Raw genomic sequence first — 26,176 nt, 5'->3', positions numbered from 1 at the left:
ATGCCCTTTAATAGAAACCTAGGAAATCTGTCCTCGTCATGTGAAGGACATGCAGGTAATTGGCTTGTGACAGTACAGTAATCAAAGCTGTGTCTGAGCGCTTGTGCGTCCATCACATCACCTGGACAGATTTTATCCCCTCAGAGCAACAAAGGTTCCAGTTGCGAGAAGGCATTTGTGTTCAACTTCAATGTTCTCTTACACAATGGAGTAAAAATAAATAAAAACTGAAAAACAAGAAAGATGGTGGCATTTTAGGGCCCTTTAAACTGGACCTATGATGACCCCTAGCATTACCTTTCCCATTTACACAGGCACAGTGGGTCGTCTGTGTAGATCAGTGAATAGGACAAACTTCAGTACCAGGCACAGTCTCCGAAAACTTATCAGTATTGAAAAGGTTTATCACACTAAAAATACTTATCCCCATCCACAGAAAATAAGTGTCTGACTGCAGGGGTCTGAGAATGGGATGCCCAGCGATTACGAGAACGGAGGTCCTGGAGTGCGTAGGAGAATGGAGCAGCATTTTTTTGTCTGGATGAAAGCTGGCATATATACAGGAAAGCGGCCTGATCCCCATTATAGTGAATTGGGGAATCAGACGACGCACGGTGGTATTCAGCCATGCCGATACAGTGAACTCCAGCAGTCTGTTCCCCTGCCGCAACAGACTGTCGGAGTACACGGCGCACATGTGAACGCAGCCCAAGTTATATAACCCCATTGAAAACCTGGCAATACAGTGAACATTAAGAGCCCAAAAAAAATAAATAAAAAAAACATAGCACAGAGTTAATTAAAATACCCATTTATTACAATTCTATCCATTGGATCCATTAAACCACACAGTGTAGTTTGCTTTTCACAATCAATGACATGTTGGTGGGATCGCGTTGCCATCATTAAGGCAGAGTTTGAACCCTGTGTTTTCTGTGCGGCGGCCTCATACTGGCAGAAAAGATCCCTTTTAGGCGTTTAACTATACACGTCATATACATTATACAGATACCTCCAAAGGATGATTCACCATAGGAGCCCACTGTAAAACAATCTGTTTAAGGTATGTCTTTTTCTCTCTTTTGCTGGTATCTGCAGGATGGAATAGTGTAGTGTATTACCCCCCCCAACATATATGTCAAAATGTGGGGCAAAGAACGTGATGAACAGCCCCTTCCCTGGGACTCCTTCTGCCAGCACAGTGTGTGAACTCAGTCTAACAGATGAAACATGAAAGACAACCATCTAGTTATACACTGATACTGAGAAACAGAACTAAAAACACACACACATAAATATGGTCCCACATACATGAATATCCCATAAGCATAAACTGCTAACATATGTACTATAAAGGTGACCTGTCAGCAGTGACCAGATGTGTTCCAAACAGTACAGAACCAGGTCCCTGGAGTCCCCTGCCCAAGAAGTCAGACGTGTATTCATATTTATTAGTATTCTGTGAACAGTATCAGGAGGTTCCTTGTTAAGGAGTTAACCAGGAATCGTTAACGACGACCTAAACTGCAGAGGTCCGAGCACCGGCATCCCCACCGATCAGATGTTTTAGCGAGTCACCATGGTCACGGGAGCTCTGGCGAGTGCATCCAGCAGCTTTCCAGGCACAGCGCCATACATGGTATAGTGGCAGTGCTTGGTATTGCAGCTCAGCCCCATACATGGTCTTAACGTACAGTGAAGTAACATGGCCTAGGAAGAAGCTGCAGCGCTGGCCACTAACAGCTGATCGGTGGGAGTTTCAGGACCCCCCCCCCCCCCCCCTACTGATCTGTTATTGATGACCTATCCAGAAGACTGGTCATCCATATCAATTCCCAGATAACTCTCTTAAAGAAAACTTTGATTGTAGGCTGTGTGCCCCTTTAAGAAGAATCAACCGTTCTCAGAGGAGGCAGTAGCACGCAGCCAACTGGGGCTTATATACTAAGAGAGGCATTACACAGTCTTAGCATAAAGTCCGCTGGCATAAAGTGCCAAATTTATACTGAGGCATGGGGTTGGGTCTTCATAAATTTGGCACCTCGGATGGCATGCTTGATTAGTGTAAGCGGCACCTGACTTAAGGATTTACAGAATGGCTCTTATTAGGGCGACTCGAGGTAACTAAATTTATCCATCTATCTTTGGTGAATAAGATATTGAACAATATATAAAAAGGCTGCTAAATGCTGGTGTAAAGCCAAAGACTATTAACAGAGAGAGAGAGAGAATTAAATGGTTAAAGATGTGTGAACAGGTAGAATTATTATCGAGGAGCATCATGCAAATTCTGCAGTACATATAATAAAGAGCATGGCACACAGTGGACCGTTCTATAAAACCGCTGCCAAAACAGGCAGTGATAATGCAGACTGCCCCACAATACATACTCTTCAGCAATGAACATTGCATATTCTGAGCCATGTATACATTTCTATATCATACATAATGAGGGCACATGAGGCGGCTATGCTGCAGATTATCCCTTCGGATTTTGTGGGTGAAGAATTAGTAGCACATTAACTTAGTGGCAAAGATTTAAAAGACAGTTTAAAGGGAATCCCGAGTGTTACCAATGACATCAGGATAGGTGATCAGTATCTGATCGTGGGGGTCTGACTCCCAGCAGCCCGCCGATCATCTATTCGAATAACCACAGCCTTTTCCTAAGCCAGCGACGTCATGTTCATTGTTCACATGTCCTAAGCGCAGCTCAGTCTCACTCAGGTGAAGAGGGTTGAACTGCAATACCCAGCACAACCACTATCCAATGGACGGCGCTGCGTTTGTAAGCTCACTGGAGCACTACAGATCAGTAGGGGTCTCGGGTGTCAGAACTCCACCAACCACATGCTAATGAGGATTGGTCATCAGTATTAAACACTGGGAAAACCCCCTTTAAAAAGAATTAGCCGATTCAGACATTGCATCTGAAAGCCACCTCTTATGCCCTACTGCATTTTCTCCATACAGAAGAAAACATGACCCACACAATTTATGTATCTGTTGCTGTCAAAACCACATGCATGTAAAAATGTGATTTACACCACAAAAATGGTTTTCAATAGAAAAAAAAACTTGCAGGGACGTTTCTTTGAACTGCAGTTTCTTCATTCGAAAAAAAAAAAGCTGAAGATCCTGGGTAAACCTAGTGGCTTGGCGTCTCATCATACCGAACCCGCCCCTATGTTATCCACAATTACCTTGTTCTGGGTAATGGATTTTTATCTTCATATAATAAATAACCCATGAATATGGGTTAAAAAATAAATAAATTCTACTTTTCTACAACAGGCAGATGGATTTCGCCGGATGTAGTACATCCTTCACATATCCCCGGCAGTAACGCTGCTTTAGGATGCCATACAATGCTAAGGGGCACACGGTACAGTCATATCATAGCTAAGGGAATGACCAGGAATCTCATTGCTGCCTTCTTTGCAGCGTAACATTTGGCATGACCTATAATGCACACGGTTTAGAGGGACAATGGAGCTAGGATAGCTTCTAATCAGTACAGTATCCGAGTGCAAAACATGACTTTAGAATTTCATCGGCATTTTTTTACAAGGCATTACCAATGACTACAATAGTCATGTCTAGGCCATAAGAAGTGATATTTTAAATATTAAATAAAAGATGGTCGGATGTCCACTGCGGTCTACTACTATGAGACACCAAACTTTATGGGACCTCAAGCCAAAGTCAATGACCGTTCAGAATTTTCTTGGAATTGTTGAAGTAGCGGTCCTTCAGCTTCCTTCGTTCTGGTAGGTCCAGCTGCTTCTTGGCTTCCTCAATGTCACTGTAAATTGCAGCAATCAGGTCATCTGTAGATGAATAAAAAACATGTTTGTCACTATCTCACAAAGAAAAAGGATACATGTACAGTATAGTTCACAAGAGTGGTTGGAGACGGCATTTACCAGAATACATCTATATACTGTACACACAGCTTGCACCAGATGATCAGAACGGAACCAAAAACAACTCCTGGCACACCTGCCGTTTGGCTGTTTGAAAAGGACACGGCTTTCCGGCCTCTTCCAAGGCCATGAGGTTATGGTCATCTGTCGCAGCCTATGTGCAGCTCAGTCCCATTCAAAGGAAGGAAGCTGGGCTGCAATACCAAGCACAGGAGCTACACAATGTACAATGCTGTGCACTCATCGAAGCATCGTGGCCTGTTCAAACAGCTGATTGGTTGGAGGGCCAGCTGTTGGAACCCCACCAATAAGATATTGAGGACCTATTCTGAGAATAGCCCATCAACATTCTACTCTTGGATAACCCTTAAAGATTCACTGAACCTAGATGTGAATGATAAAAGCAAGCACAAAATTGATTTGCCTCCACTGTTTGAGTCTGGATGCTCTTGCTGCAGCCATTGTCTTACAGCCAGTGAGGAAGAGGATAAGGAAAATCCGAGCTCCTGGGGAAAATATTTAGTTAGATACACTACTAGAAAATGAAGAGAAAAAAAAATTAATAAAAATCCTGGTAAATTAATGCAATTTAGCCGAGACTGAAAGTTTAAAAGTATCATACAACCAAGGTGGTGCATCCTTTATTTTGGGTTCTGCAGCAGGACATATTCTAAGGCAGGGTCTCATTAATACTAGGTGGCATCTCCCCTTGCTGTGATACAGGTCGCCTCTCTGGCATGGTTACTGTCATACAGATGCTGGATATCCTCCAAACTCTTTCAGATCGGACTCATAGTTCGGCCAAGGTGGTTGTTGGCTGCTGTGCATGGGAGATCCATTCCCAGACATTCTGAAAGGGGGGGGGGGGGGGGGGGGGGGCTGGTCAGGAGATCTGGCAAACAAGCTGGTCAGGGAAGTTGCTAGATCCCCCCGAAGAGCATATTGTGTAACAATGTGTGGGTGAGCATTATCTTGTTGGAACACCGTGTCTCCTGAGTCAATAAAGGCAGTAGAACCGATTCACACAATCTCATCGACCTACTGAATGCTGGTCAATGTTCCCTCTGCAAAATACCAGACAAGAACCACAAGGTAGCTAAATGCATCCCACACCATGACACTGTTGGACCGGTGTATTTCCGCACTATGTATTATGGCATTTTCAAGCCCTCCTGTAAACTCATGTGGCCACCATTAGTACCAAGGCAGAACAAGCTTTCCCACTGATGGCTGCTCAATCGCATTGAGGGGCATCTGTCAGCAGATTTGTAGCTATGAAGCTGGCTGACCTGTTGTATGTGCACTTGGCAGCTGAAGCCATCTGTGTTGGTCCCACGTTCATATTTGCATGCATTGCTGAGAAAAAGCCTTCAGCTGCCAAGCGCACATGTAACAGGTCAGCCAGTTTCATTAGGTACAAACCTCCTGACATTGCCCTTCTAATTTTCCAGGTGTTCTTTCTTTCAATTTTCCACTAGAGTATATTGCCCTTTTAATTGGAAAAAGACACAAATATAGACAAAGAGGAGATGAGGAAATTAGTTTAGTTTAGTGTTTCTTTAAAGCAACACGTGAGGTAAAGGGGGGGTAAACTAATGGGATTCTGCAGCACATAGCCAAACGCATCACACAACATGAACAAAAGGCAGCAGTAAAACACACATGACAAACCATGAAACCATGTTTAACAACTTCAACCCCCCTAGCTGAAACCCCCTTCATGACCAGAGCACTTTTTACACTTCTGCACTACACTACTTTCACCGTTTATCGCTCGGTCATGCAACTTACCACCCAAATGAATTTTCCTCCTTTTCTTCTCACTAATGGAGCTTTCATTTGGTGGTATTTTATTGCTGCTGACATTTTTACTTTTTTTGTTATTAATCAAAAGTTAACGATTTGTTTGCAAAAAAAATGACATTTTTCACTTTCAGCTGTAAATTTTGCAAAAAAAAAATGACACCCATATATACATTTTTCGCCAAATTTATTGTTCTACATGTCTTTGATAAAAAAAAAAAAAAAAAATGTTTGGGGAAAAAATAAAATAAAAAAATGGTTTGGGTAAAAGTTATAGCGTTTACACACTATGGTACAAAAATGTGAATTTCCGCTTTTTGAAACAGCTCTGACTTTCTGAGCACCTGTCATGTTTCCTGAGGTTCTACAATGCCCAAACAGTAGAAAAACCCCACAAATGACCCCATTTCGGAATGTAGACACCCTAAGGTATTCGCTGATGGGCATAGTGAGTTCATAGAACTTTTTATTTTTTGTCACAAGTTAGCGGAAAATGATGATTATTTTTTTTATTTTTCTTACAAAGTCTCATATTCCACTAACTTGCGACAATTCTAGGAACTCACCATGCCCCTCACAGAATACCTTGGGGTGTCTTCTTTCCAAAATGGGGTCATTTGTGGCGTAGTTATACTGCACTGGCAATTTAGGGGCCCAAATGTGTGAGAAGTACTTTGTAATCAAATTGTGTAAAAAATGGCCTGCGAAATCCGAAAGGTGCTCTTTGGAATGTGTGCCCCTTTGCCCACCTTGGCTGCAATAAAGTGTCACACATCTGCAATAAAGTGTCAAGACAACTTTTCCCATTTTTTTATACAAAGTTGGCATTTGACCAAGATATTTCTCTCACCCAGCATGGGTATATGTAAAATGACACCCCAAAACACATTCCCCAGCTTCTCCTGAGTACGGCGATACCAGATGTGTGACACTTTTGCGCATCTAGGCTGCAAAAGTGCCCAAATTCCTTTTAGGAGGGCATTTTTAGACATTTGGATCCCAGACTTCTTCTCACGCTTTAGGGCCCCTAAAAAGCCAGGGCAGTATAAATACCCCACATGTGACCCCACTTTGGAAAGAAGACATCCCAAGGTATTCAATGAGGGGCATGGAGAGTTCATAGAAATTTATTTTTTTGGCATAAGTTAGCGGAAATTGATATTTTTTTTGTTTTTTCTCACAAAGTCTCACTTTCCGCTAACTTAGGACAAAAATTTAAATCTTTCATGGACTCAATATGCCCCTCAGCAAATACCTTGGGGTGTCTTCTTTCCAAAATGGGGTCAGTTGTGGGGTGTTTGTACTGCCCTGGCATTTGAGGGTCTCCGCAATCATTACATGTATGGCCAGCATTAGGAGTTTCTGCTATTCTCCTTATATTGAGCATACAGGTAATGAGATTTTTTTTTCCGTTCAGCCTCTGGGCTGAAAGAAAAAAAATGAACGGCACAGATTTCTTCATTAGCATCGATCAATGTGGATGAAAAAATCTCTGCCAAAAAAAAAAAAAAAAAAAGGAGGGGAAAGGCGTCTGCCAGGACATAGGAGCTCCGCCCAACATCCATACCCACTTAGCTCGTATGCCCTGGCAAACCAGATTTCTCCATTCACATCAATCGATGTGGATGAATAAATCATTGCCGGGATTTTTTTTATTTTTTATATACAAAGTGTTTGCCAAAGCATAGGAACGCCGCCTCCTCCTCAGCATCGGCAAACGTGTCTGTTACGGCAGAGTAGAAATCTCGTCTTGCAGCGCCGCATACACCGACTTGCGTGTAATCTGACAGCAGCGCAATGCTTCTGTCAGAATGCACATCAGTGCTACAGGCCACAACGCAATAATTTTATTAACTTTGGAACAGAATACATAAACTAACTTTTTGAACTAAACATTAACCCGTTTGCTTTTTTTTTTTTTTTTTTTTTTAACCTTTATAGAACAAACCTCTCCTTCCCCATGGGTCAATGTGCAAAGCGCAAATCGCCCAAAGATGTGGCGAAGTGCATTATGCACTTTGTCCCAGGTGAAAGGAGAGGTTTGCAGCAGCTGTGTGAGTGAATGGGCCCTAATAGCCCTGTGTGCCTGTCCTGGTGAGATGATCCCTATGCTAGGTGTACCTGTGAGTGGTACTTCTGGAAAGACTCCCCTAAGCATAGGGCAGGGTGGTCAGGACAGTCAGGACAGAAATAGCGGGTGTCACGCCTTATTCCACTCCTGCTACAGACACGACATTTTTTTCAAGGTGGCGGTCGGTTTGAGGTACCAGGAACGACACTGGGGCCACGGAACCTCCTGGGTACAGGAGGTTCGCGATGATCTCTTCCTGAAATTTGAGGAAGGATCCAGTTCTCCCAGCCTTACTGTAGAGAACAAAACTATTGTACAGAGCCAATTGAATTAAATATACAGACACCTTCTTATACCAGCGTCTGGTCATTGAAGTCCACCCCTCCCATGTGAAGGTTATAGTCGTGGACTGAGAGGGGCTTTTCAATGACACGGGTTGCTCGCTCAATTTGGATTGTCGTGTCTGCGTGAATGTAAACGTCACGCTTGTCTCTCCATTTCATCGCAAGCAGTTCTTCGTTACACAGTGCGGCCCTCTGCCCCCTTGCAAGACGGGTGGTAACGAGCCGTTGGGGGAAGCCCGCGCGACTAGTTCGCGCGGTACCACAGGCGCCAATCCGTTCTAGAAACAAATGCCTAAAGAGGGCCACACTTGTGTAAAAATTGTCCACATAAAGATGGTACCCCTTGCCGAATAAGGGTGACACCAAGTCCCAAACTGTCTTCCCACTGCTCCCCAGGTAGCCAGGGCAACCGACCGGCTCCAGGGTCTGATCTTTTCCCTCATAGATCCGAAATTTGTGGGTATAGCCTGTGGCCCTTTCACAGAGCTTATACAATTTGACCCCATACCGGGCGCGCTTGCTTGGGATGTATTGTTTGAAGCCAAGGCGCCCGGTAAAATGTATCAGGAACTCGTCTACGCAGATGTTTTGCTTAGGGGTATACAAATCTGCAAATTTCAGGTTGAAATGGTCTATGAGGGGCCGAATTTTGTGGAGCCGGTCAAAAGCAGGGTGGCCTCTGGGACGGGAAGTGCTTTTATCACTAAAGTGCAGGAAACGCAGGATAGTCTCAAATCGTGTCCTGGACATAGCAGCAGAGAACATGGGCATGTGATGAATTGGGTTCGTGGACCAATATGACCGCAATTCATGCTTTTTAGTTAGACCCATGTTGAGGAGGAGGCCCAGAAAAGTTTTAATTTCGGAAACTTGGACTGGTTTCCACCGGAAAGACTGGGCATAAGAGCTTCCCGGGTTGGCGGATATAAATTGTGTGGCATACCGATTTGTTTCGGCCACGACTAAGTCCAAGAGCTCCGCAGTCAAGAACAGCTCAAAAAATCCCAGGGCCAAACCGATCTGAGCTGTCTCAACCCGAACTCTAGACTGGGCAGTGAAAGGGAAAACTACAGGAGCGGCTGAAGTTGGGGACTGCCAATCAGGGTTTGCCAGCACCTCAGGGATCCTAGGGGCTCTACGGGCACGTCTTTGCGGTGGCTGCGACGGGGTCACTACTGCTCGTGCCACCGTACCAGCTTCAACTGCCCTTCTGGTGCTTGCCACTTCACCAGGTTGTACGGCAGTGCTGGTACTAGGTCCAGGAAATGCTGGGCTGCTGGTGTATGCCTCACCACGTAATCCGACAGCACCAGCCCCACTCTGCTGCTCTTGAAGCGGATCCTGCGCAACCTGCGGTCTAGAGACACGGGGCCGGGTACGCCTGGTGCTATCAGAGACCTCAGCCTCCTCGTCCGAACTTTGGGTCAGAGAGCCACTGCTTTCTACAGGTTCGTATTCTGACCCGCTAGATTCGTCAGATGAGGGTTCCCATTCCTCATCCGACTGGGTCAGAAGCCTGTAGGCCTCTTCAGAAGAATACCCCCTGTTAGACATTTGGGCAACTACATTTAGGGGTATTCCCTGAGACTACCCAAGAAAAAAAAAAGCAAGCCTGTCTTACAAAGGGGAGGCTAGCGAAGTACCGGAGGCCGCTGCGGTTGATAAAAAATATCAAAACTGATTTTTTTTATCGCCACAGTGCGTGTAAAGTGAATGTGCAGTGACCAAAAAAAAATATTTTTTTGTCACTGCGGTGGGGCGGGCGTGGGCGAACGCACGTGTGGGCGACCGATCAGGCAAACACTGCGTTTTGGGTGGAGGGCGAACTAAAGTGACACTAATACAATTATAGATCTGACCGTGATCAGTTTTGATCACTTCCAGATACTATAAAAGTACAAATGCTGATTAGCGATACGCTAATCAGCGAATAACGGACTGCTGTGCGGTGGGCTGGGCGCTAACTGATCGCTAAACTACCTAACCAAGGGGCCTAAACTATACCTAAAACCTAACGGTCAATACCAGTGAAAAAAAAAAAGTGACAGTTTGCACTGATCACTTTTTTCCTTTTCACTAGTGATCGACAGGGGCAAGAAGGGGTGATCAAAGGATTAATTGGGTGCTGGGAGGTGATCTGGGGGCTAAGTGTAGTGTAGTGGGTACTCAGAGTGATGTGTGCGCCTCTGCTGGAACCAACTGACCAAAAGAAGGAGCAGAGGAGCACAGCAGCCATATAACCCCATCATATTTACTAATATGATGGGTTATCTGGCTGCTGATTCGTTTTTTTGAAAATCATCAACCTGCCAGCCAATGATCGTGGCTGGCAGGTTGATGACGAACTTGTTCTTTGAATTTTGCCGGCCCGCGATGCGCATGCGCGGGCCGGCTTCCCCGGAAATCTCGCGTCTCGCGCGAGGGCGCACCGGCGCGTCCACCCAGAAGAGCACGACCGCCGAGAAGACGCAATCCTGCGTACGGCGGTCGTGAGCCGGTTAAAGGGGTATTTCGGTTAGATCACGTTTTCTCCTACCCTTTGGATAGGTAGTAACTATTAGATCAGTGGAGGCCCTACCGATGGGACCTCCACCGATCATGAGAACAGGGGCCACATATCCCCTGCAATAAACGGAGTAGCCGGTCGCTGTTTAGGGGGTACAGGGCCCCTGAGTAGATTGAGTAGTAATGGTGATTTTGGTTAAAACTTAACTTTTAATTCTTAAGGATAGAATATGTCCCTAGGTGTGATATTAGATACAAGGAATGTGTACAATAGCACAAGGGATGCAAAATATACTTGGTGCACGGCGGCACCTTTTAGATTCACAATAACTTGGTGCACGGCGGCACCTTAAATAACCGGTGGTCTTACCGTTACCGCCACGGTCTTCTGGTTTTTGGTGATGTCCAACGCTAGCAGGTGTGCTGTGGAAAAAAGTGCGATTGGGGCCCGGCAGGGGTGTTATATATTGGAGGGTTCCTAGACAGCCCTAACTCGTGGGTGCTATCTCGGCCCTAGCGTCCTATTACGGAGCACCCGTTCTAATAAGAACGACCCCGTCCGGAACCTAACCCTTTCGCTACTTGGCCCTGTTGTGCCCTAGTGCAGCTAGTCCCTACACGCATGTTTCGTTTTAAGAACTCTTCAGGGGAATTTAGGCACATAGAGGGGGGCAGTGTAATGTGGCGACATATAGCATTGGTATCCTTAATCGATTAACAACACATATGTAAATGCAGTTTAGATAATGCACAGAATGACACAGTTTGATACTTTAGAAGTGGCAGCCTTTCAGTTCGGGCTCCATTCGTGTATCAGGGCTGAGTACTTGCCTTGGTGATGTGCAGGCAAAGTGGAGGGGGTTGCCTGATGGTGGCCCGTTCCCTCGTATGGAGCTCAGCGGCGTGTCCAGAGGCTGTGATGATGCCTACTGACAGAGGATCGCCCGCTCCTATTTGAACATCGTGCGGCCTCAAACCGAGGCTTGGAGTACAGTGCGATGACGTCAGCAAGGACGCCGACGCGCTCGCGCATGCGCTCTCAGTGCTTGTTGGAACGCACTATTTCGCCTCATAGAGAGGCTTGGAGCGAGGCGCGGTGACGTCAGCGGGACAGCCGACGCACCCGCGCCTGCGCTTTTACACACTGAAGGTAGCCAGCATGATATTGGATATAGTGACGTCGTCCTATAGGGAACCGTCACTTTCAAAGGGCTGAGGGTTATGTCATTAGCCTAAGATGCATATTAACCAACAGCCATTATTTCCTTGGTTGCCTAATAACCGGGACTTGGTATGGCAACCTTATTCGAGACACCGTCTATAGCAAATACGGTGTATAATAGTGTGACATTTCTTGCAGTACAATAAATCATAAAAGTATTCTAGTCGGTACAAGACAGACGCGGATGCATGGAACGCAGCCCACAGTGGATGGGTCCTTTTTTTAAAAATCCAAGGTATGCGCTTCTATGGTAATGGATTTTCATATTTAATAAAGTGCCTCAAAGCAACCTCATTAGGTATAAGATATCTATAGTGTATTCGTTACAGGCGCCATCCCTGTATACAGTTAGTATTGTTAAAGGCATAGGGAGTAGATTTCTTGTGCCCCGGAAAGTTTATATAATATAGCTTTTATCATGCTATTAGTTTTTGATGAAACAAATGAAGATGCCGGGGTGAGTAGCGTCTATGCCCGCAGGAGGCCATACATTTCGGTTAGGAAAGTGTTTTCAGAAGGTGTTATTGTACAACGTCTATCTGTAGGCGTATACTGGTGTCATGGCAGTGTTCTTCTCATATCTACTTCCACCAATGCGTCTCGATTGTATAGGGGTATGGAGCTTTTTTTTATTTTTTATTTTTATTTAATTTTTATATATATATATATATTTTTTATGTTCCTTCGTTCATCAGATAAAGCAACCGAAGCAAAGTTGCTCATTTAGCCCTTGGGGGGCTGTTGTACGTAGCATGTGGATCCAGCGTGCTTCATGTTGTAGAAGCATGCGGTCCCAGTCTCCTCCTCGTAGGGGGGGGGGGTTTACCACCTCGATACCCATAGCTTTAATGCTCCGTGGGTTACCATGATGGTATTCGTGTATATGGCGTGATACGGCTGTATCTTTTCTATTGGTGATATCCCCTAGATGTTCACCAATCCGTCTACGCAATTCTCGCTTCGTCTTGCCTATGTATTCCAAGGGGCATTCACAGGTGATTTTGTAAATGACCCCCCTGGTACGGCAATTTACAAAGTCCTTAATCTTGAAGGATTTTTGAAGATTGACACTGAAGAATTCTTTGCCTGTTTGTATTGTACTACAGGCTATACATCCACTGCATCTGAAACACCCTTGTGGTTTTCTATCTAGCCAGGTTCCTTTTCCAGTTGATTTATGGTGGCTATGTACCAGTAGGTCCCTAAGGCTGTTACCCCTCCTGAAGGTGATCTGAGGGTAGTCAAAGATCTTTTCTTTGATGTCTGGGTCCATCATCAATATGGGCCAATGCCTTTGTAGGATACTTCTTACGTCCCTTGCAGCCTCATCAAAGGTACCAATTACCCTGATCTTTTGGATAGTATCTGGGGATTTATTTCTGGGTACCAGTAGTTCGGTTCGTGACGATGTTAGTGCCAATTGATATGCTGCCCTCAATACTGAGTCGGGGTATCCTCTGGAAAGGAATCTAGTCCTTAGAATCCTGGCCTGTTTCACAAACTCCGTATTATTGGAGCAGTTGGGTGGCTGCTGCTCCAGTGTAGTACGGAGTTTGTTGCTGTTGGCTTGCGATATATTGTGGTGGCCAACTCCTCCGATCCGTTTCTCTGAATCAGTATGTCCAGGAAGGGTAGGCTCTTTTCATTCGTCTCATGTGTAAAGTGCAATCCTAGCCTATTGTCGTTTAGTTTACCAACAAACGTATTGAACGCCAATGTGGATGCGTTCCAAATAATGAATATATCATCAATGTACCGGGCCCACATTACGATGGGCCCGGTCCATGATAACATCGCCTCGCTAAACACGTTATTGGTCTCCCACCAGCCCAGGAGCAGGTTTGCGTAAGATGGTGCACAAGAACAACCCATCGCGGTGCCCCTGAGCTGGTGGTACCATTTGCCATCGAAGACAAAAAAGTTATGTGGTAAACCCCCCCCTACGAGGAGGAGACTGGGACCGCATGCTTCTACAACATGAAGCACGCTGGATCCACATGCTACGTACAACAGCCCCCCAAGGGCTAAATGAGCAACTTTGCTTCGGTTGCTTTATCTGATGAACGAAGGAACATAAAAAATATATATATATATAAAAATTAAATAAAAATAAAAAATAAAAAAAAGCTCCATACCCCTATACAATCGAGACGCATTGGTGGAAGTAGATATGAGAAGAACACTGCCATGACACCAGTATACGCCTACAGATAGACGTTATACAATAACACCTTCTGAAAACACTTTCCTAACCGAAATGTATGGCCTCCTGCGGGCATAGACGCTACTCACCCCGGCATCTTCATTTGTTTCATCAAAAACTAATAGCATGATAAAAGCTATATTATATAAACTTTCCGGGGCACAAGAAATCTACTCCCTATGCCTTTAACAATACTAACTGTATACAGGGATGGCGCCTGTAACGAATACACTATAGATATCTTATACCTAATGAGGTTGCTTTGAGGCACTTTATTAAATATGAAAATCCATTACCATAGAAGCGCATACCTTGGATTTTTAAAAAAAGGACCCATCCACTGTGGGCTGCGTTCCATGCATCCGCGTCTGTCTTGTACCGACTAGAATACTTTTATGATTTATTGTACTGCAAGAAATGTCACACTATTATACACCGTATTTGCTATAGACGGTGTCTCGAATAAGGTTGCCATACCAAGTCCCGGTTATTAGGCAACCAAGGAAATAATGGCTGTTGGTTAATATGCATCTTAGGCTAATGACATAACCCTCAGCCCTTTGAAAGTGACGGTTCCCTATAGGACGACGTCACTATATCCAATATCATGCTGGCTACCTTCAGTGTGTAAAAGCGCAGGCGCGGGTGCGTCGGCTGTCCCGCTGACGTCACCGCGCCTCGCTCCAAGCCTCTCTATGAGGCGAAATAGTGCGTTCCAACAAGCACTGAGAGCGCATGCGCGAGCGCGTCGGCGTCCTTGCTGACGTCATCGCACTGTACTCCAAGCCTCGGTTTGAGGCCGCACGATGTTCAAATAGGAGCGGGCGATCCTCTGTCAGTAGGCATCATCACAGCCTCTGGACACGCCGCTGAGCTCCATACGAGGGAACGGGCCACCATCAGGCAACCCCCTCCACTTTGCCTGCACATCACCAAGGCAAGTACTCAGCCCTGATACACGAATGGAGCCCGAACTGAAAGGCTGCCACTTCTAAAGTATCAAACTGTGTCATTCTGTGCATTATCTAAACTGCATTTACATATGTGTTGTTAATCGATTAAGGATACCAATGCTATATGTCGCCACATTACACTGCCCCCCTCTATGTGCCTAAATTCCCCTGAAGAGTTCTTAAAACGAAACATGCGTGTAGGGACTAGCTGCACTAGGGCACAACAGGGCCAAGTAGCGAAAGGGTTAGGTTCCGGACGGGGTCGTTCTTATTAGAACGGGTGCTCCGTAATAGGACGCTAGGGCCGAGATAGCACCCACGAGTTAGGGCTGTCTAGGAACCCTCCAATATATAACACCCCTGCCGGGCCCCAATCACACTTTTTTCCACAGCACACCTGCTAGCGTTGGACATCACCAAAAACCAGAAGACTGTGGCGGTAACGGTAAGACCACCGGTTATTTAAGGTGCCGCCGTGCACCAAGTTATTGTGAATCTAAAAGGTGCCGCCGTGCACCAAGTATATTTTGCATCCCTTGTGCTATTGTACACATTCCTTGTATCTAATATCACACCTAGGGACATATTCTATCCTTAAGAATTAAAAGTTAAGTTTTAACCAAAATCACCATTACTACTCAATCTACTCAAATTTCTAAACATATTGGTGATTAAGTCATCATTTCAGCATATAGCTCCCCCTAGCTATAAGGTACAGGGCCCCTGTTCTAATGATAGATTCAACGTGATATTGCTGTGAGCCATGATAGCAAACCAGGAACATCTTGTGACCAGCTCTTCACACAGAGCTTCTCCATGTGACCATTACTGATTAGTTCCATAAAGCAATGCCTATGTCCAATTAATTACAAAAAAAATCCACCGAGAATAAAAAAGAGACAATGTGCCGCTTTCTTGTCTGCGCTACCACCATTAATTACCTTACATGATTAAAGTAACTTTAATGATAATATATCTTGCCTTCTCCAAACCATTTGACACTGTACCACACTCAGATTGGGTCACCAGTGGGGTATCATATTGGGCCCTATTCTCTTCAATATATTTATTAATGATCCTGTAGAAGGCTTGCACAGTAAAATATCATTTTTTGCAGATAACCCGAAACTGTGTAAAGTAATTAACACAGAAGAGGACAGTATACTTCTACAGAGGGATCTGGATAGATTGGAGGCTTGGGCAGATAAGTGGCAGATGAGGTTTAATACTGACAAATGTAAGGTTATGCACATGGGAAGGAATAATGCAAGTCACCAGTACATATCAAATGGTAAAACACTGGGTAACACTGCCAAGGAAAAGGATTTAGGAATTTTAGCGAACAGCTGCTGCCAAGGCCAATAAGATAATGGGTTGCATCAAAAAGGGGCATAGATGCCAGTGATGAGAACATAGTCCTACCACTTTACAGATCTAGTCAGACCACACATGGAGTATGTTCCGGGCTCCTGTGAACAAGGCAGTCATAGCAGAGCTGGAGAGGATACAGAGGAGGGCAACTAACGTAATAACTGGAATGGGGGGGCACTACAGTACCCTGAAAGATCAAAATTAGGGTTATTCACTTTACAAAAAGATGACAATGACGATGATAAATATATCGGGGTCAGTACAGAGATCTCTCCTATCATAAAGAAAAGAGTTCAAGAGGGGCCTGGATGTATTTCTGGAGTGTAATAATATTACAGGCTATAGTTACCAGAGAGGGGTTGTTTCTCCAGGGAGTTAAGCCTCATTCACGCGTCAGTGTTTTGGTCAATGATTGTGAGCCAAAACCAGGATTGTAGCCTCCACAGACATAAAGGGAAAGATCTGCTCCTGTTCTGTGTTTAGAGCCGAACCTGGTTTTGGCTCAAAATCACTGAGGTGTGAATGAGGCATTATTCAGATTGCCCGATTGGAGTCGGGAAGGATTTTTTCCCCCTCAAGTGAGGAAAATTGGCTTCTACCTCGCAGGGTTTGTTTGTTTTTGCCTGTCTCTGGATCAACTTGCATGAAAACGGGCTGAACTGGATGGACAGATATCTATTTTCAGCCTTAGGCCTCTTTCACACTTGCGTTGTTAGGATCCGGCGTGCACTTCCGTTGCCGGAAGTGCCCGCCGGATCCGTAACCCCACAAGTTTACCCTAAAGCCTTTGAAGACTGATCAGTCTTCAAAATGCGTTCAGTGTTACTATGGAAGCCAGGACGGTATTAAAGTCCTGGTTGCATTAGTAGTAGTGGGGCGCAGTATACTTACCGCCCGTGCGGCTCCCGGGGCGCTCCAGAATGACGTCCGAGCACTCCATGCGCATGGATGACGTGATCCATGCGATCACGTCATCCATGTGCGTGGGGCGCCCTGACGTCATTCTGAAGCGCCCCGGGAGCCGCACGGACAGTAAGTATACTGCTCCCCGGCTCCCCACTACACTTTACCATGGCAAACAGGACTTTGGTTACCATGGTTGCCAGGACGCTATTCAGAAAAAGCTAAACGTCGGATCCGGTAATGCGCTGAAACGACGTTTAGCTTAAGGCCGGATCAATGCCTTTCAATGGGCATTAATTCCGGATCCGGCCTTGCGGCAAGTGTTCAGGAATTTTGGCAGGAGCAAAAAGCGCAGCATGCTGCGGTATTTTCTCCGGCCAAAAAACGTTCTGGTCCTGAACTGAAGACATCCTGAACGGATTTCTCTCCATTCAGAATGCATTGGGATAATCTTGATCAGGATTCTTCCGGCATAGAGCCCCGACGACGTGTGAAAGAGCCCTTATAAACGATGTTACTATGCAACTCTCCACCATGAAAACGCAGTGGACTTTGCAGGCAGCTTGTTATAAAGCAGGAGGAGCTGAGCAGAGTTATATAGCTTTGTACTGTATTTTATCAATTTACATAACTGCTCATGCTTAGTAGTCATGTGCGCGATCTTAGTGATTGACAGCTTTGCCTATACAAATGGGTATACAGAGTTAGCCGCCAATCACTGAAAAAGGTCTGCCCACTGGACCCCTATATATATATATATATATTCCTTCACTGTGTGTAAGCCTCCTCTTCTCCGTATGTCAATTCACTGACCATCTGCAGACAGCCTACCTGCTCACTAAAGGATAGGATTAAATAGATGTCTATGGAGAGTGAAAGAAGGGAGAAAGGGAGAGGCATAGACAGACAGTAAATCACCACCCGTCTGTCAGTCTTTCTGCCTGTTTCCAGCAGTTCCTGCTTTCTCCCCTCCATATAATTCAATGTCATCTGATACTTGAGTGAGCAGACAGCCCATCTTCAGTGAACAATGAACAGAGGACAGGAGTAAAAGTTTGGATGTAAATCCAGCAATGAAGATGGTAAATCACTTACAAGTTACCTGCAATCTTTCTAACTTCACTGCTGGATTTACATCTAAACTGCTCAGTTCTGCTGTGCAATATACTCCATTACTGTTGATGCTTCTGAGGTGTAGTACAGAGTTAGGAAGCAGGATTCCTTGATTCTCCACGAGTAGTGTACTGGCAGACATGAAAACAACTAGTCTCTCTCCACAAGGTTAAAAAAAAAAAAAAAAAAAAAAAAAAAAAAAAAAAAAAAGGTATTACAGCCAGATTACAGAGGAAAAAACTGCTAAATAAACGGCAGATAGAAATCATACAGCATCAGGCTTTGGACATTCACACAACACAACCATATCTGTTTTGCAGTATGCAAATTGTGGATCCTCAAAATACGGGTACAGGATGTGTGCATCCCGTACTTTCCATGGGCACCATTTTCAAAATTCCTGTTCTTGTCTTATGCAGACAAGAATAGGACTTATTTTATCGTTTCTGGCATGACTGGACGGGTGAAATGTTTTGTGGGCCCATAGAAATGAATTGGCTGGTGTATGATCTGCAAAAAATGTGGATCAGATGTGGACAGAAAAGTCCTGTGAATATAGCCTGGTTAGAAACAGCACAAATTAGACCTGCTCAGCTCCTTCTGTCCTATACCATGCTGCCTGCACAATGCACTGGATTTTGAATGTAGCATGATCCCTTTAAGAGAATCAACCCAAAGAGACTGAATGCTGGGCCAATATTTGCAGTAATCCCACCAACATTAAAGGGAGTCTGTCACCAGGAAATCCACAGTTTTCCTGGGCGTTATCCTTTGGATAGGCCATCAGTATCTGATCAGTGGGGGTCTGGCTTTTGGGACCCCGCCAATCAACTGTTTGAAAAGGCACTGTAGGCAGTAGAGCCGCAGCCTTCTTTCGGCTTTCGCTAGGTCATGTGACGTCATGCTCATAGGTACAGGTAAGCTCCACTAAAGTGAATGGGGCTGAGCTGCAATGCCAAAAGCCAATATGTGCACCCTTGCAACCTCTGCGAGCTGCTCCGTCAACAAGACAGAGGATCAGGTTCTCGCATAGTCATCTGACTTGGCCAAGTGTTCACAAATGGGCTTGGACTCGTTCTTGATTCACTTAGAGGAAACCTGTCACAACAAAATGCAATGCAATCTGAAAGGACCATGCTGTCGAGCAGAAGTGAATTGGTATACGGTTTTATGGGAAAAGATTCAGTAAAACCTGTAATTTATACATTTACGGTATATCTTTACTTGTTTGCAGCCCTGTGAACAGCTATCAGTGACTGACAGCTGTCTCTGTATACACACAATGCTATAAATCACTGATAACACCACCATCCTGTACCGATATCTTTTTTCACCTTCTGTGAGCAGCTAAGTGCACAAATTACAAGTTTTACTGAACCCTTTCCCACAAAACTATATCAATCTGCTCAGCTTCTCCTGCTCTATAACATGGTGCTGGCAGATTGCACTGCATTTTGAGGTGACAGGTCCCCTTTAACTGCTCATTTGCATATAGATTAACATACTTTTTTTAAAGCTCAATAATGCGACTGTGATCAGTCTGGGAAATACTGTCCCTGTCTCAGACTTATTGCATCATAGTAATTTATGATACAGCGACTGATTGCGGGACTACTGCAGTGCATCATCATATGTGTACGCCGGAATAGTCCCACTATCAGATAGATACCGACTATCATTACCGTATATACTCGAGTATAAGACGAGTTTTTTGGCACATATTTTTGTGCTCAAAAAGCCCCCTCGTCTTATACTAGAGTCTCGATTTGGCCGACCCGAAAATGCCACTGCAGCGAGCGGCCCGCCGGCGCGTGACTGACGTCACTTAGTAACGCTCCTGCTTCCTGAAGTGGGAGGAGCGTTACTAAGTGATGTCAGTCACGTGCCGGCCGGCCAGCCAGCTCCCGCTCGCTGTAGTGCATTCATCGTGACAGTGAGTACAGCCGGACCTGTTATCAATAGGAGAGAGATTATTTTACACAGGAGTAACACACTTTACACGCAAAGGCAGTTTAGAACACGAGGGGACACATAGGGCCATGAGGGTGACCAGCATAAGATGCTATATGTCTTATGCTGCCCCCCTCATGGCCCTATGTGTCATAGCACATATTCCCCATAACAGCGTCCTCCACAGATCCACCCCATAACAGCGTCCTCCACAGATCCACCCCATAACAGCGTCCTCCACAGATCCACCCCATAACAGCGTCCTCCACAGATCCACCCCATAACAGCGTCCTCCACAGATCCACCCCATAACAGCGTCCTCCACAGATCCACCCCATAACAGCGTCCTCCACAGATCCACCCCATAACAGCGTCCTCCACAGATCCACCCCATAACAGCGTCCTCCACAGATCCACCCCATAACAGCGTCCTCCACAGATCCACCCCATAACAGCGTCCTCCACAGATCCACCCCATAACAGCGTCCTCCACAGATCCCCAGATCCCCCATAACACTGTCCTCCACAGATCCCCAGATCCCCCATAACACTGTCCTCCACAGATCCCCAGATCCCCCATAACACTGCCCTCCACAGATCCCCCATAACACTGTCCTCCACAGATCCCCAGATCCCCCATAACACTGTCCTCCACAGATCCTCAGATCCCCCATAACACTGTCCTCCACAGATCCCCCATAACACTGTCCTCCACAGATCCCCAGATCCCCCATAACACTGTCCTCCACAGATCCACCCCATAACAGCGTCCTCCACAGATCCCCAGATCCCCATAACACTGTCCTCCACAGATCCCCAGATCCCCCATAACACTGTCCTCCACAGATCCCCCATAACACTGTCCTCCACAGATCCCCAGATCCCCCATATCCCTGTCCTCCACAGATCCACAGATTCCCCATAACACTGTCCTCCACAGATCCCCAGATCCCCCATAACACTGTCCTCCACAGATCCCCAGATCCCCCATAACACTGTCCTCCACAGATCCCCCATAACACTGTCCTCCACAGATCCCCCATAACACTGTCCTCCACAGATCCCCCATAACACTGTCCTCCACAGATCCCCAGATGCCCCATAACACTGCCCTCCACAGATCCCGCACATAACAGCGTCCTCCACAGATCCCCCACATATGCTGCATTTCCCACCCTAGTCTTATACTCGAGTCAATAATTTTTTATATTCGGGTCGGCTTATACTCGAGTATATACGGTAATTACTATGATACAGTCAGTTCAGGTCAGGGGATCAGAGGTTGGCCCGGGAGATGTGTTTTCTGGGTCAATCACGGTGAAAGGTATCATTACATTCAGTTGAGCTGGCCATACAAGGCATTGCACCCGGATAACAAATATTTTTCCCGGTAAAAGATCCCCTTTAGGGTATATAATGAAGGGCTCATGTGCTAGCTTCCCTGAGGAGTGTATGTTTAACACTGTAACATCCTGAGAAACATCTCATACGGCTTAAAGACACTAGAGTTCATACAGACAGAGCTGATTCACATACCAGACACTTACCTAAAGAGTCAAAGCTTCTCTCTGGTCGAATGTAGCCCACGATAACAATACTAAGTATTTCTCCATAAAAGTCATTTTCAAATTGATGAATTATATGGGTTTCCTGAGGGAAAGTGAAAAACAGTTGATCAAGTTGTGGACAAAAATTATCTTCTAGACCAAGATCATGCAATATAAGTTATAGTACCCAGGACTGACCTACCAAAAGATGCTGAACTGTAGACAAGTGCTGTACAATCTAGGGGCATGTATCTGCTGGAAACAGCGTCTCCAGTTATCTTAGGGCAAGTTCAGATGCCCTTAGGGCAGACCAATTCCCACTAAAGTATAACACACCACATGTAAATGAGGTTCTGAAAACCCCAGCCACTTCTAGTGGACAAATCAGCATCGAAAAAGTGTATGCTGTGGATTTTCAAACCTGCAGCGCCTCAATTATGCTGTGTGTTTTCAGTGCAGACGTCGCTCCCTTAAAGGGGTTGTCTCAGCTCATCATGTCCCATTTACTATGTGTATATAATCAATTTCCAACAATGGCCTTGTGGTACCCTTCCGTTTTCCATGCTTTTAGGGTACTTTCACACTTGTAGCAGAGATTCTGGCTGACAGTTCTGTCGCCGGAACTGCCCGCCAGATCCGTCAAAAGGTATACAAACTGTGAAAGAAGACTGTAGGAAAGTTTCAGGGCAAAAGGTTTGCTGCGCCACGGCTGCTACTGTATTGAACTAGCAGCCTCGGGACCACGGGTCCTGAAGAGCAGGAGGCATACAGGGAGAACCCTGCTGAAGACACCTACAGAGTGGCACAGGCAGCACTTTCATACAGAGGTGCCAACTGCATTCATGCTATGGACCGATACTTTCCCCACCCATCACAGGTATGATGCAACGGGGCACTAAAGTAGACCTACAACATCCCATCATGTGCCACCACTACATGCTACATAGGTGGAGGATAGGATGCTGCCTCTAGGACCCATCGATAACTTACCACAGATTTCTTGGTGTTCTTGTAGAAGGGATTCCAACCAATACTCATAACCATTTTGTAAATGTCCCCGTTGCCAATGCAGCCCCAGCCATAGTAGATGCCAGTGGTGAGGTCAGGAGGAAGACTGTCCACAACATGTTCAGGAAAATTAGCTGCAGGAAAGAAAGGACACGCTGCTAAATACTGACAGCGTCACGACCTGCTGGTGGTCACATGCCAGGACTACACAACGAACCTCACATTACAGAAACTAAAAGGATCAGGACCTCCTGGGACTGAGCCACGTGTGCCTGTACATACGATGGAAATCACCGACGCTAGGCTTTGGCCTGTAGATGCAGGACAGATCTACAGGGAGAGGCCAAAATCTAGGATTTACATTACCTCCTTCCTGGCGCAACTTTCTGTTTTTCACTCCCTGGTTTCTCGGAGGCATAGGGTTTATTTTTCTGTTCACATGGCCATATGAGGGCTTATTTTTCACGGGACAAGTTGTACTTTCTAATGGCACCATTTTATATTACATACGACGTAGTGGGGAGCAGGAAAACAAATTACAAGTCGTTCCCAGTAACTGATCGCTCAGATGCTATGGTTGCAACTGACCCTAGAATCTGAGGGGCTAAAAGTCCATGATTGGTGTTATCGCTAATCACAGACTCTGTTACAGAGTGTCTGCTGTGTAAAACAGGAGCGGAGCAGGAAAGAGGACCTTTCATGAGTCCGAACATTGTAAGATAACAAACGGCGCCCAGGGATCTCACTGCACTCACTATTATCCCTGGGCGCCGCTCCGCCTGCCCCCGTTACCTTCTCCTGCGCTGTATGGTAATTGCTACTACCGGTACAGGGAGGAGGAGTCTGCCCTGTTTCTCCCTGGGCGTTCCTTCTCCCAGGCTGTAGCGCTGTCCAATCACAGGGCAGAGCTCATTGCCTGGGAGGAAAAAAAAAAAATACCTGGCTGTGATTGGACAGGGAAAAGGATTGCCCAGGGAGAAACAGGGCAGACTCCTCCCTGGTGTTCCGATAGTAGCAATTACCATACAGCGCGGGAGAAGGTAACGGGGCCACAGCGGGCGAACTGTGCGCGCCCAGGGATAATAGTAAGGGCAGCGAGACCCCTGGGCGCCGCTCTACATGTCCAGATAACAATCTTACAATGTTCCGCTCGATGAAAGGTCCTCTTTAAAGACCTGACATCCAAAATCACAACTTTGCTTCAGCTATGGGTAAGGTACACAGCACCAGGACCACCACTTAACTTGTGACTTCTCTCTAGGCACTGAAAGCAGGTATATTGGAAAACTGTATAATGAAATGGGGGGGGGGGGGCTATGCCATATCTTTACATCTGACCTTTGGGACTTCCACTGATCCCGAGGAGGAACTGGCTGCTGCGCTTGTTTGGTGATGCATCCCCTGTACAATTCTTCCTGGAGGGGAGCCGATGCCCGGTGGTCAGTGCTTGTGCCCCTTCGCTTCAGCCGGCACTCAGGGTCAGTGGGTACAAGAGGGAGCCGGTGCCCGGGGGTCTGTGCTTTTTGCCCTTCGCCGGCGCTCATGGTCAGTGGGTACAAGAGGGAGTTGGTGCCCTGGAGTCTGGGCTTCTGCCCCTTCACTTCAGCAAGCGCGTGGGGTCAGTGGGTACAAGAGGGAGTCTGTGCCTAGGAGGCAGTGCTTCTGCCCCTTTGCTTTAGCAAGCGCGTGGGGTCAGTGGGTACAAGAGGGAGTCAATGTCCGGGGGTCAGTGCTTCTGCCCCTTCGCTTGAGCCGGCCCTCGGGGTCAGTGAGTACAAGAGGGAGTCGGTGCCCAGGGGTCAGTGCTTCTGCCCCTTCGCTTCAGCCGGCGCTTGGGGGCAGTGAGTACAAGAGGGAGTCTGTGCACGGGGGTCAGTGCTTCTGCCCCTTCGCTTCTGCCGGCCCTCGGGGTCAGTGGGTACAAGAGGGAGTCGGTGTCCGGGGGTCAGCGCTTCTGCCCCTTCGCTTGAGCCGGCGCTCAGGGTCAGTGAGTACAAGAGGGAGTCGGTGCCCGGGGGTCAGCGCTTCTGCCCCTTCGCTTGAGCCGGCGCTCAGGGTCAGTGTGTACAAGAGGGAGTCGGTGTCCGGGGGTCAGCGCTTCTGCCCCTTCGCTTCAGCCAGCCCTCAGGGTCAGTGGGTACAAGAGGGAGTCTGTGCACGGGGGTCAGTGCTTCTGCCCATTCGCTTCAGCCGGCCCTCGGGGTCAGTGGGTACAAGAGGGAGTCGGTGTCCAGGGGTCAGCGCTTCTGCCCCTTCGCTTCAGCCGGCGCTCAGGGTCAGTGGGTACTATGTAACAGCCCGCAGATAGAGGATACCCAGTAACAGGAATACCCCTTTAAGCTTTAGCTTGCCTTTGTCAGCATCATACTTAGGAGGTTGGTGAATAACCAGGACAAAGGTCACCGAGCTCTTGATGTCCTCACACAAGTCACACCACTACCATGCCCTACACACAGGATTACACAACCGCCCACAGCTGGCACTAGCAGTGCCACAGACTCACCTGTCCGGATGCCCAGCTCCTTAGATCCCCGTCCGAAGCCTCTGACGACCTCGCCGCTGCAGTAATAGGGCAGGGCGCCGTTCATGGCACAGCCCCTGGCCACGCGCTTCTTCCCCGCGGTCAGCACCGGTTCTGCTGGCGGGAGCTCTCGCTTAAGTTCCGTAGAGTGGCCTGCCAATACGCGGAGACCGTCCGTACACGGCAGCGGGCGCACCAAGGTAGCCGTCGCTCCAGCTGAGCCGGAGACTGTGCCGAGCCGACTACTACACGCAAGTGGCTGGGCCATCTCAAGGTCTACCGCAGGACGGGGGCGCTTAGAAACAGAAGCCGCTCTGAAGGCGCCGTGCAGGTTGTGAGAAGATTCTGGATTCCCCTACGTCTCTTCTCCAGTGCAGTGATCTCAAGAACCTACGTCAGCGCTATGGAGGAGGCGGCGATTTCCCCGGCGCTGTCACAGTGACTAGCAACTTACTAGGGACTTTTGGCTCACGTGATCACCCCTCCCCGGCTGAATTCTGGGTCTCGATGACGTCACACGCTGTGTCCCAATAGAACGTTTTCGATATGGCGAAATTTCTAGGCAACGAAATCACTTAAAGAGACAGTGTCCCAGCACGATGAGTCCTGGCGAGAATTTCACAACCCAAATTTTAGCCATTATCTAAGTACATAACTCATTCATTGTGTAATAAAGACTGGCACAGGTGTATGGCTCCTTAGGGTGTGTTCACCCAAAGCACGCAGGGAACTCCAC

The 26,176-nt window shown here is 46.7% G+C and overlaps 1 protein-coding gene across 1 annotated transcript; it reads right to left on the bottom strand.

Annotated features, from left to right (window-relative positions):
- Positions 1–795: 795 nt before the first annotated feature.
- Positions 796–25,892, bottom strand: RFK (riboflavin kinase). The gene is made up of 4 exons (XM_044273899.1): positions 25,423–25,892; positions 22,902–23,053; positions 21,912–22,014; positions 796–3,830 (listed from the first exon to the last, which is right to left on the bottom strand). The coding sequence occupies exons 1-4, from the start codon at positions 25,706–25,708 to the stop codon at positions 3,706–3,708; spliced, it is 666 nt and encodes a 221-aa protein (XP_044129834.1). The 5' UTR covers positions 25,709–25,892; the 3' UTR covers positions 796–3,705.
- Between the last annotated feature and the right edge of the window lie 284 nt (positions 25,893–26,176).

Source organism: Bufo gargarizans, chromosome 1, assembly GCF_014858855.1.
Source record: "Bufo gargarizans isolate SCDJY-AF-19 chromosome 1, ASM1485885v1, whole genome shotgun sequence".
In the NCBI taxonomy this organism is placed as follows: Eukaryota; Metazoa; Chordata; class Amphibia; order Anura; family Bufonidae; genus Bufo; species Bufo gargarizans.
The sequence above is the reverse complement of the archived record's forward strand: the minus strand, read 5'-3'. Positions and strand labels throughout refer to the sequence as shown.

Coding starts and splice junctions, on each gene's coding strand:
- RFK (XM_044273899.1), bottom strand. CDS start 25,708: ATGGCCCAGCCACTTGCGTGTAGTAGTCGGCTCGGCACAGTCTCCGGC. Junction 23,054..25,422: donor GGAGCTGGGCATCCGGACAG/GTGAGTCTGTGG, acceptor TCTTTCCTGCAG/CTAATTTTCCTGAACATGTT. Junction 22,015..22,901: donor AGAACACCAAGAAATCTGTG/GTAAGTTATCGA, acceptor ACTTTCCCTCAG/GAAACCCATATAATTCATCA.